Source organism: Coregonus lavaretus, assembly GCF_964263955.1.
Source record: "Coregonus lavaretus genome assembly, chromosome: 8".
Taxonomy (NCBI): Eukaryota; Metazoa; Chordata; class Actinopteri; order Salmoniformes; family Salmonidae; genus Coregonus; species Coregonus lavaretus.
This window is the reverse complement of record NC_139995.1, coordinates 21942341-21954030: the sequence shown is the minus strand read 5'-3', so window position 1 is coordinate 21954030 and position 11690 is coordinate 21942341. Positions and strand designations below refer to the sequence as shown.

The 11690-nt window shown below is 43.7% G+C and overlaps 1 protein-coding gene across 1 annotated transcript in view; it reads right to left on the bottom strand.

Moving 5' to 3' along the window:
* Nucleotides 1-1368: 1368 nt before the first annotated feature.
* The window catches only part of LOC311133970 (calcium-dependent secretion activator 1-like), a gene marked incomplete at both ends in the record, with an annotated part of 131288 nt that continues 120966 nt past the window's right edge, over nt 1369-11690 (bottom strand). Inside the window, 2 exons of the mRNA XM_084167597.1 lie at nt 1369-1542; nt 4946-5050. Of these exons, the coding sequence (XP_084023723.1) occupies nt 1369-1542; nt 4946-5050 (279 nt within the window). The remainder of the gene's footprint in view (nt 1543-4945; nt 5051-11690) is intronic.

Below are 11690 nucleotides of genomic sequence, written 5' to 3'. Positions count from 1 at the left end.
AGAACATCCTTTTTTCCCCCAGAAAGATAAGCTTGAAATGAGCATGGTCTAAATGAGTCCCCAACCAAAAACACATACTGTATCTACGTTTAGCTTTCTTCATTAAGTAACAAATCTATAGTTATTTCTGGATGTTTATCAAAGTTAGCTGGCTAACTCATTGATCCTACTTTATAGTATACCCCTCAGGACTGTACAAGACAACACCAATAACAACAACAAAAAACAAATCAAAAAGCAGTATGTTTGTACAGATACTTTTATTTTCACTTTGTGGGCCCCAGTTCTATAGGCTCCCATAAGGAAGAAGCAAAATTACTCCACCAGTAACTTTACACAGAGAACAAACACGCTTTTGGAGAAAAGAGGATACCTGGGACATGCAGTAACTGCACACACGGCAATGTACAGTGTGTGTATATACAAAACAACATCAGCGGCAGAGAAAAAACTGGCAGATATCATCTCTCACAATAAAGATATAAAAGTGTGGAAACACATCATCTCCTGGAATGGCTGAAGTATAGGGGACACAGAATAAAGTCTCTTTTCCCTTTGTGATTATATATTTGTGTGCTAAGTACTATTATAACTAAAATATAACATATTTGAAAAAAATCTAAAATGTTTTAAAAAACAAAAAAACAATCAATAAATACGTCAACAAGACTTAACAATGAAACAATTAAAATATTGCATTTCTAAAACAACAACTCATTATTTAAAAAGGTGGCGAAATGTTTTGCCAGTGAGGGAAAATGTTGGAGTATTTAATTGAGTCAACAAAGTAAATTCTACATTGATGTTGTTATGAGAGGAGAGAGAATGGATAGCTACTTTTTATAATGTATTGTAACCTAGATACAAACAGGTTGTCTGGCTGTCTGTAGTTTGGTTCCCTTTAGGCAGTAGATATTTGCTCTGAGATGAATGAGAACAATAGGAGGTCTTACTCTCCTCCTCACAATAATGTACCATTACTGTATTCACAGTACGTTAACAAAGCGCCTCAACAGGTTTGCATTCAACAGGTACACACCAAGCATTATCCCTAATCATGGTACTCAACATCGCATACACATGGTTCTCCATATTGCTTAGGAACATTCAGGAGTGAATATAGGCGAATGCTAACTTTTTTCGTAAAACACCTACACTTTTCAGTTCAACACATAAATATATATATTTTATAATTATAATTACTAATATAATTATAATTTATGTATTCAGTTATTACTTTTTAATATTGTTGTTCCTTCCTGGGTATTTCTATCTGACAGAGAAAAATAATAAACCTATAAGATTGGTCCAGTGGTTAACACAGTTCGTACATGCATTGATTCACAGGCTCCATCCGGTGATGTTGATCTAGTCAGCATCGTCGTCTTCATCACTGTCCTTCATGGATATGCCCGTCATCCCTCCTTCCCTCACCGACGCCGTGGCCTCCTCCAGGGTCAGTCTGTTCCGCACCGTGTCGTACATCTTACTGTTTAGTGTGGAGTCCAGGACGCCCTGCAGCCGGAAGTCACGGTACTTTTTCTGGAACAAGAGAGTAGAGAGGGTCAGGGTTGGGACTAGCACACAGAGGAAACATTCTCAGTCAGTTGCTAAGGCAAGAGAGGACATGAAGCCAGGAATGCACTGCAATGTTTAGGTGACTCTCGATTGTTTAGAGTGGCCTCCTCTCCTTGTCTCCTTTCCTCTATCTTAATCATTAAATCATTTAATAGATGACAACAATTTCCCAGGCATTACAATGCTTTCACCTAGCATGTGTTTTTTAGATCAGGAAAAATGCAGGAGAGGACACAAGGAGAAGAGGACACTTAATGGTTCACAATATTTGACACCTTTAGCAAATTATCCACGTGTACAATTTTCCCCAAAGAGACATCCCCACAAACAGGGGATGTCCTAAGGACATTCGGCAACGTTCCCATTAGGTCCCTTAAAGGGGTTTCAGAGAGACGTTATCCATGGGACATTCAATGACCACAAGGGGACGTTTCATGATGGTCAAAGGGAGGTCCCATGATGCTCCCAGGGGAATGTTCTCTGGGGGACCTTTGTGTAGTACCCTGTAAGTTCCCAGGACCTCACTGAGGACCATGTCACAACCTTTTTAGGCCGTTCTCAGGACTTTCATTTTATGTAGATGGTCCAAAGGGAACGTTCTCTGAGGGACCTTTGTGTAATTCCCTGTAAGTTCCCAGGATGTCACTGAGGACCATGTCACAACCTTTTTAGGACAATCTCAGGACTTTCATTTTACTAGTCCTTAGGACGTCGCATGACGGTCCCAAGGGAACGTTCTCTGAGGTACCTTTGTCTAGTTCCCTGGACGTCACTGAGGACCATGTCAGGACCATGTTATGACCTTTTTACGACGTTCTTGGGACGGTGTGTCATGGTCCCCTAGAGGTTTTTTGTCACGTGATGGTCCCAGGTGTCCCAAACCAGTAAAGTAATTAAATGGTATGGGGGTTTTAAGGTAAGTGGTTTTTAGAGATATGTTGGCAACCGTTTTATTCGCCTCGGGCGATTTAATTAACATATTTCAGCTACAGTTGAAGTCGGAAGTTTACATACACCTTAGCCAAATACATTAAAACTCAGTTTTTCACAATTCCTGACATTTAATCCTAGTAAAAATTCCCTGTCTTAGGTCAGTTGGGATCACCACTTTATGTTAAGAATGTGAAATGTCAGAATAATAGTAGAGAGAATTATTTATTTCAGCTTTTATTTCTTTCATCACATTCCCAGTGGGTCAGACGTTTACATACACTCAATTAGTATTTGGTAGCATTGCCTTTAAATTGTTTAACTTGGGTCAAACATTTCGGGTAGCCTTCCACAAGCTTCCCACAATAAGTTTGGTGAATTTTGGCCCATTCCTCCTGAGAGAGCTGGTGTAACTGAGTCAGGTTTGTAGGCCTCCTTGCTCGCACACGCTTCTTCAGTTCTGCCCACACATTTTCTATAGGATTGAGGTCAGGGCTTTGTGATGGCCACTCCAATACCTTGACTTTGTTGTCCTTAAGCCATTTTGCCACAACTTTGGAAGTATGCTTGGGGTCATTGTCCATTTGGAAGACCCATTTGCAACCAAGCTTTAACTTCCTGACTGATGTCTTGAGATGTTGCTTCAATATATCCACATCATTTTCCTTCCTCATGATGCCATCTATTTTGTGCACCAGTCCCTCCTGCAGCAAAAACCCCCACAGCATGATGCTGCCACCCCCGTGCTTCACGGTTGGGATGGTTTTCTTCGGCTTGCAAGTCTCCCTTTTTCCTCCAAACATAACGATGGTCATTATGGCCAAACAGTTCTATTTTTGTTTCTCCAAAAAGTACGATCTCCGTAGTCTGGCTTTTTTATGGCGGTTTTGGAGCAGTGGCTTCTTCCTTGCTGAGCGGCCTTTCAGGTTATGGCGATATAGGACTCGTTTTATAGTGGATATAGATACTTTTGTACCTGTTCCCTCCAGCATCTTCACAAGGTCCTTTGCTGTTGTTCTGGGATTGATTTGCACTTTCCGCACCAAAGTACGTTCATCTCTAGGAGACAGAACGCGTCTCCTTCCTGAGCGGTATGAAGGCTGCGTGGTCCCATGGTGTTTATACTTGCGTACTATTGTTTGTACAGATGAACGTGGTACCTTCAGGCATTTGGAAATTGCTCCCAAGGATGAACCAGACTTGTGGAGGTCTACAATATTTTTTCTGAGTTCTTGGCTGATTTCTTTTGATTTTCCCATGATGTCAAGCAAAGAGGCACTGAGTTTGAAGGTAGGCCTTGAAATACATCCACAGGTACACCTCCAACTGACTCAAATGATGTCAATTAGCCTATCAGAAGCTTCTAAAGCCATGACATCATTTTCTGGAAATGTCCAATCTGTTTAAAGGCACAGTCAACTTCTGACCCACTGGAATTGTGATACAGTGAATTATAAGTGAAATAATCTGTCTGTAAACAATTGTTTGAAAAATTACTTGTGTCATGCACAAAGTAGATGTCCTAACCAACTTGACAAAACTATAGTTTGTTAACAAGAAATGTGTGGAGTGGTTGAAAAACGAGTTTTAATGACTCCAACCTAAGTGTATGTAAACTTCACACTTCAACTGTATTTGAGTTTGGGTTTTTCAGTATAGTTGTCTAATGTTGGTGGGGCATATTATTCTGTTTTAATGTTACTCCTGAATCACTAGGAACAAGCCGGGTACTAGACAAAACCTCCTGGGGTCCATGACACAACGTCCCAAGAACGTCCTCGGGACATCCCTGGGACAAACTGGGAACTAGACAAAACCTCATGGGAACCATGACACAACGTCCCAAAAACGTCCTAATAACATCCTCGAGGATGTCCACTGGACAAACTGGGAACTAGTCAAAACTTCCAGGGGACCATTACACAACGTCCTGACGACTTAGTCTACAATTTCCTGATGTTCCGGGGACATCCTAAAGACTAATTATTGTACTAAATCATCAATTCACAAGGCACTGAAACTATATGTCGCATGTGAGGACAGATCCCATGCATGTACTTATCAGCCCTCACCAGTCACTACTGCATGTATAGGGAGACAGTCTCTCTGAGAGAACAGAAATAAATGTGTGACATGACGTTATGCTGGTAAAACTTGTTACTGCTCACACTGCACCAACATCACGCTGAAATATTAACACAGGGCAGAGAACCAATGGTTGTCAGTACTAGGCTTCTTATCAAGCCATGAGAAGGTACAGTAGGTCACAACTCCTTCAATATGGGTTACAGATTAAGATAATTTTAAAACTGTATTTCAAAAATGAAATGAAATATTTCTACAGTATTTGATTGTGAACCTTGATGTATTACTTTGAATGAATGACCAATTGGTTTGGGAGGCCCTGGAAGAGGCCTGTTGGCTGAGCTTGACTTACCTTGACTACTCTGATGAGGATCTTGAGTTGGTAGACATGGAGCTGTAGGTCCATTCGGTCAGTCAGCCACGTACCCAGGAGGTTCATGGTGCTGGTGTACCATTGCTGCAACACACAAACACAGCGGTCTCCAGCAAAACAGACACACACACAAACACACATGTACACACACACAGACAACCAGAATACAGAAAACACACACGTACACACACAGAGACAACCAGAATACAGAAAACACACACATACACACACAGAGACAACCAGAATACAGAAAACACACATGTACACACACACAGACAACCAGAATACAGAAAACACACACATACACACACAGAGACAACCAGAATACAGAAAACACACATGTACACACACACAGACAACCAGAATACAGAAAACACACACATACACACACAGAGACAACCAGAATACAGAAAACACACACATACACACACAGAGACAACCAGAATACAGAAAACACACACATACACACACAGAGACAACCAGAATACAGAAAACACACACGTATACACACATAGACAACCAGAATACAGAAAACAGAGCAGAACCAGCATTTCATAGGAATTTACACTCTCACTCCTTCATGCCCTCTCTCTGTCTCTATCACTCTTTCTCCTCTGTCTTCATCCCCCTCTCATTCCCTCTCAGTATCTCTCTCCATCTCAACAACTCCCTCTCTCAGTCTCTTTTTCACTCACTCATTACCCTCTGACTAACTAACTCCCTCTTGCTGTCTCTCTCTCTCTCTCTCAGCTGAGGGGAGAGTGAACTGGAAGCACCTCTTCTATAACCGGAGTAGCTAGCCAAGAGACTCCAGATGTTTATCTGTGGGCTGAGTCCTGTTTGAAGTCTAATTGATTGGTAATGATCAGGGCAGGCTGATGCTAATCAGAGTGGACTAGCGCTCAACCGTCAGGCAGAGAGAAGAAAGGAGGGGGACATTTCTGGGGTGACTCTGAGTTTGTGTTGCTGGAACTCTCACACTGTCAATGAGAGGCCTTCTGCTGTGTCCTTTTTTTATACTCATGTACATGTATATGAGAACCATTTTTCAGGCCACAAGGCACCTTCTCTACCAGGGAGCTAGATAAAAAGTAGCTATCAGTATACAGTACTTCATGCTTCAAGTGAACATATGACAACAGTACACACATCATCAGTTCCTTCTCTAGGAGGTGACAGTGTATAGCAGGGATCATCAACTAGATTCAGCCGCGGGCCGATTTATTCTTGAGTGGATGGTCAGGGGGCCGGAACATAGTTACAAATAATTTGTAGACTACAAATTGATATGCAAGAAGCCCAAACAGATATATTTGACTAAAAAATTTACATTTGAAACCTTGTTTACATTTGTATACGATCACATATCTCGCTATTATGCATGGAAATACTTTGGAACAGATTTCCAAAATTAAAATCACTTGGAGCTGATTTGCTGGTGTTTTTACAGTCTTTAATGCCCAACAATTAAACATTTGATGTTTTCCTGACTTGAGGGGCCAAATACAATCGCCAGCGGGCCAAAGTTGGCTGGCGGGCCGCCAGTTGGGGAACCCTGGTGTATAGCTTCTCCCTGGAGTTGTGCTGGGGTAAGTAAGAGTACAACGTAAAGGCCTTCTCTGCGGGGTGAATCACTGTGGGAACCTGCTGCATGTGTACCACTGTGGCAGCTTCCTCTCTGCCGCTCTGTGCCTGTGAAGGAATCGCCATGGCAGCAGGGCTGTGATCTCGCCCCTAGCACGACCCCACGCCGAGAGGCCAGGCCTGCTGTGACTGCTCTCTCTCTCACTCTCCTCTTTTCACTCCGCCATCCTTCCATCTCTCCCTGTCAGCCTTAGCCTCCACATGCTCTCCTCTCTTTCTCTCACTTTCATAACCTCTAAATATAATTATTTATTTCTTGTATATTTTTATTTTCATTAAAGTAAATGGCAAAAAGCACAGGCACACCCCTTTTTATCTTAAGATTTTGAAGAAAATAAAACGGATCCGATCATATAAAGTGATCTACAACAGCACTTTGGTCCGCAATGCTTTATGCTAGAAACAAGCTGTAACATATCCGGGAAGAAGTGACATGCGTGGCATATGGGGATATGATTGTTTCGTTTCTTTGACATTTAGAGGCTAAGCTTCAACCTTCTATAGCCAAGGAGACATAACATGTACTTTGCTTGGGAAGTAATCTAATTCTATCACTATCAATTGATTCAACTATTCACTTTCTGTACAAGAGAAGATGTTTAAACCCAGACAGCTTTTAGGGAAACACCATGAAGTGCTTTGAAAGACTGGTCATGGCTCACATCAATACCATTATCCCAGAAACCCTAGACCCACTCAAATTTGCATACCGCCCCAACAGATCCACAGATGATGCAATCTCTATTGCACTCCACACTGCCCTTTCCCACCTGGACAAGAGGAACACCTACGTGAGAATGCTATTCATTGACTACAGCTCAGCGTTCAACACCATAGTGCCCTCAAAGCTCATCACTAAGCTAAGGATCCTGGGACTAAACACCTCCCTCTGCAACTGGATCCTGGACTTCCTGACGGGCCGCCCTCAGGTGGTAAGGGTAGGTAACAACACATCTGCCACGCTGATCCTCAACACGGGGGCCCCTCAGGGGTGCGTGCTCAGTCCCCTCCTGTACTCCCTGTTCACCCATTACTGCATGGCCAGGCACGACTCCAACACCATCATTAAGTTTGCCGACGACACAACTGCTCGGCCTCCGACCGCAAGGCACTATAGAGGGTAGTGCGTACGGCCCAGTACATCACTGGGGCCAAGCTTCCTGCCATCCAGGACCTCTATACCAGGTGGTGTCAGAGGAAGGCCCTAAAAATTGTCAAAGACTCCAGCCACCCTAGTCATAGACTGTTCTCTCTGCTACCACACAGCAAGCGGTACCGGAGCACCAAGTCTAGGTCCAAAAGGCTTCTCAACAGCTTCTACCCCCAAGCCATAAGACTCCTGAACAGCTAATCATGGCTACCCAGACTATTTGCACTTCCTCCCCACCCTTCCCCATCCCCCTCTTTTACGCTGCTGCTACTCTGTTTATTATTTATGCATAGTCACTTTAACTCTACCCACATGTACATATTACCTCAATTACCTCGACTAGCCGGTGCCCCCGCACAATGACTCTGTACCGGTACCCCCCTGTATATAGCCTCCCTACTGTTATTTTACTTAACTGCTGCTCTTTAGTTATTTGCTTACATTTTTTTTACTTAACAATTTTTTCTTTATTTTTTTTCTTTAAAAAAAAAACTGCATTATTGGTTAAGGGCTTGTAAGTAAGTATTTCACTGTAATGTCTACACCTGTTGTATTCGGCGCATGTGGCAAATAAAATTTTATTTAATTTGATAAAAAGCTACGGAAGAAGAGTGGCCAGCAGTTAAATCTTATATTTTTCTGTGTCGGTAGGCCTATTCTGTCTGGGGTGGAAAGGTATGCATAACTTTTGAAAGTAGCCTACCATGCTCAGATTCCCTAATGATGTCTCAGATTGTATTATTTGCAAACAGGGACAGTTTCGTTGCAAACAAGACACTGATTTGGCATTGAAGAAATATGATGAGATGAACACATAGGCCTATCTCTGTCCATTCTTAGCCTGTAATTTCGGTAATGTGTGTGTTATTAAAACATATTCTGCTAATATGTAAAATGACGTAGAATTGCAAGACATTTTTATTAAATGCACATTTTTCTCGGACCTGCAAATATGATGATAGATTCATGTAATGCTTTTACTATAAAGGAGATCTTTCCACCTCTACTCTTGTCCACGGTGGTCTGCGAACCCACAACCTTCTGGCCCGCAGCCCTGTGCGCTATCAAAAATCCTGCGTTGCCATGTAATGCTTACAGGACAATGAACAGTTTCTAAACCTGCATATCTAAGGCTCTGGTCTGTCCAAGAAATGAGGGTTAACGATATCATGTTCTAATTATTATTTTGGGTATATGGGAGGGTCACTTGTTCTTTTTCAAATGTTCAGGGATGGTTTAGGTAAAATATATTTTGCTGAAGGGAGGGCCATCCATTTTTCATTTCAGAGAGGTCCGATTTTTTCTTTTTTTTTGTGTGTGTGTGTGTGTGTCTGTGTGAGGGGAGGGGGTGGTGCTCAAGGGAAACTCAGAGAGAGACAGACTCTGATGCCAGGCTTGTGAAATGAACAGTGATGGCACTCTCGCTTTGTTCAACTCTGAACAGACTAACAAACCCTAACAAATCCCTCAGAGCAGATGACCACACCCAGGCACTAACTCTTTTTGGGCTCGATTGGGATCAGCAGGACGCTAGCAATAGCTGACAGCCAAAACATGTGCAATATGGCTCTGAATATATAATGTCAGGATCAAATCTGTGACACTGTGAAACTCTAACAAGTTCCATCTGATATTAGGGATTGGATAATGGAGGTGGTTTTGGAGGATTGTGTGTGTGTGTGTGTGTGTGTGTGTGTGTGTGTTTGTGAGTGTGTGCCTACAGATAGGGGTTCCACTGCTTCATTACACACATACAAACATCTGCAGGTCCCATCTCCCTTGGGGCGAAGAGCTGGGAGGCAGTGCAACCTCCTTCCCCCTGCAACACCAACCCCCCCACTCCCCTCCACCACCACACATCACCAAACACCACCACACACAACACCCCGCCTTGAACCTGGTGTTCACACTCATATATGACATGTTACAGGAAGCCATAACGCCTGGCAGGGGGGCAACCAACAGAATTCAGTTCAAATCTGCATACCCCTCCCCTCGTATCCCAATACATACACACATACACACATACACCAGTCCCACTACTCCTTTGCAAGACTGGGACAGAGGACTGGTAAGGGGTCGGCTTAGGCCTTTGTCCTGGGCCCCCAAAAAACACACAAAAAAAGCAGGAATGCTGGAAGAGAGGCGGGGCCCTTCCATTGGGGGGGATAGGGGGATTACAAGCAACCTGTGACTCTGCCTCTTTCCGCCCTTGCTGGTGGTGATGTGTGTGTGTGTGCCTTTGTGTGCGTGTGTCTGTGTGTGTGCATGTGATTGTGTATGTGTCAGTGCTACAGACCAGATTGGATCTGGCCTGATTGGGGTAGGATCTTGTAGTAGGTGTGGTGTGTGTGTGTGTTAGTGCTCCACAGATTGGGCCTGGTTGGTGCAAGGCTGGGGTGTGTAGTAGGTGTCCTGCTGGGACCCAGCTGTGTCTGCAATTAGCGGGAGGCATGGAATGATGATTGTTGCCGCGACGATGCTAATGCAAAGTGACAGGCTTACATCTAAAGGAGAGGGGAGGCCGCTGTGTTTCACAGAGACATTATGCACCAATACTTTTCCTTTTTAATTCTCACACACACACACACACAAATGCACGCGTGTGCATTCACTCAAGCACGCACACAGCCTCTGCTCTCCAAGCTCCTTAAAATAAAAACAAAACAATCCTCATAAATCCATTATAGAGTGGTAGGGCCGATCAAAGGCACAACCTTTCTCCAGTACTCCTGGCCAGGGTGTCTACAGGGCTTTGTTAGTGGTTAAAAAGAGCTGTCCACACTGGTCTCCTGGCCCAGAGAGAGCTGGCAGCCAGGGCAGCTAAATTAGGCCCCCCAGCGGGCGGCTGAGGGGAGGACCCGGGGGTTGAGAAGTCTTTAAATCTGACTACAAGACATTATGCACTTACGACAAAGGGGCAGAGTAATCCTACCTGCTTGCTTTTCAACGCTGTTGCTTGCCTGTTATTGTCTGCTTTATAGCTCCTGAGAGGAGGCCCATTGATGACGGAACTCAATTACCATAGTAACTCACACCGGTGACCCCCAGGTCCCCCCCTCCCCCAAATAGAGCTGATCCCATAGGTAGTCAGTCCTTTCACAGGAAGCTGACGGCCCTATACCGTGTCCCTCCACGCTGGCCGAGCACCACTGCTGCTGTGGCCCTCAGATCCTGCCAGCGCCGTGCGCTCCGCTCACATCGCTCTCATTTTTACTTCTCTAAACATAGGGGAGCGCAGCACTCTGAAAGGCAGAATTGAAATAAAGTTTCAGGCTCAGCAAGTTTCTGGGCTTCAAACTGTTCTGATTGTGCCGCATCTACAAAGGAGAGGCCGGCCAACGATTCACACGCTTCAGCGCAACCTTAAGTGGAACAAAAATCCTCTGTGTGTGCCCAACCACTACTAGATTGCTAAGATAGTCAGCCTTCCCTTTTAAAGAAATGTAAAATAAGTCAGGCTAACAATAAATGTTCTGTGCATATGTAACACAAGACTGACATAAATGTTTATATCAAAGGAAAGCAAGCGAGAACATTTTCGGTTGCAATCCGAGTCTCTTACAAAAACGCCAGTCACATTACACTAGTGAGTGTCAGTTGAACTGATTACAGTGTCAAAATAAGAGTACTTTACAAAAACATGGTTAAAAAAAGAGAGAAAGAGCATGTTCTGAGGAACTAAACGGTTGGAATTGTGGGCTACACCGCGCCATTGAATAAACACACAATAAAGGAAAGAAAAGCTCAGTGAATAAAACCAAGCAAAGGCCTGAGCAAAGTGAGCCATACTCCTTACAAAAGGCTGCTTAGAGGTGGATTGAGGGGCTCAGAATGATGGGTAAAACACTTGTGGACTTCAGACTATAGGGGGAACGAAATGGAATAAGCCAGCAAGCACTTGAGGATCCCGCCGAGCACCTGAATGGA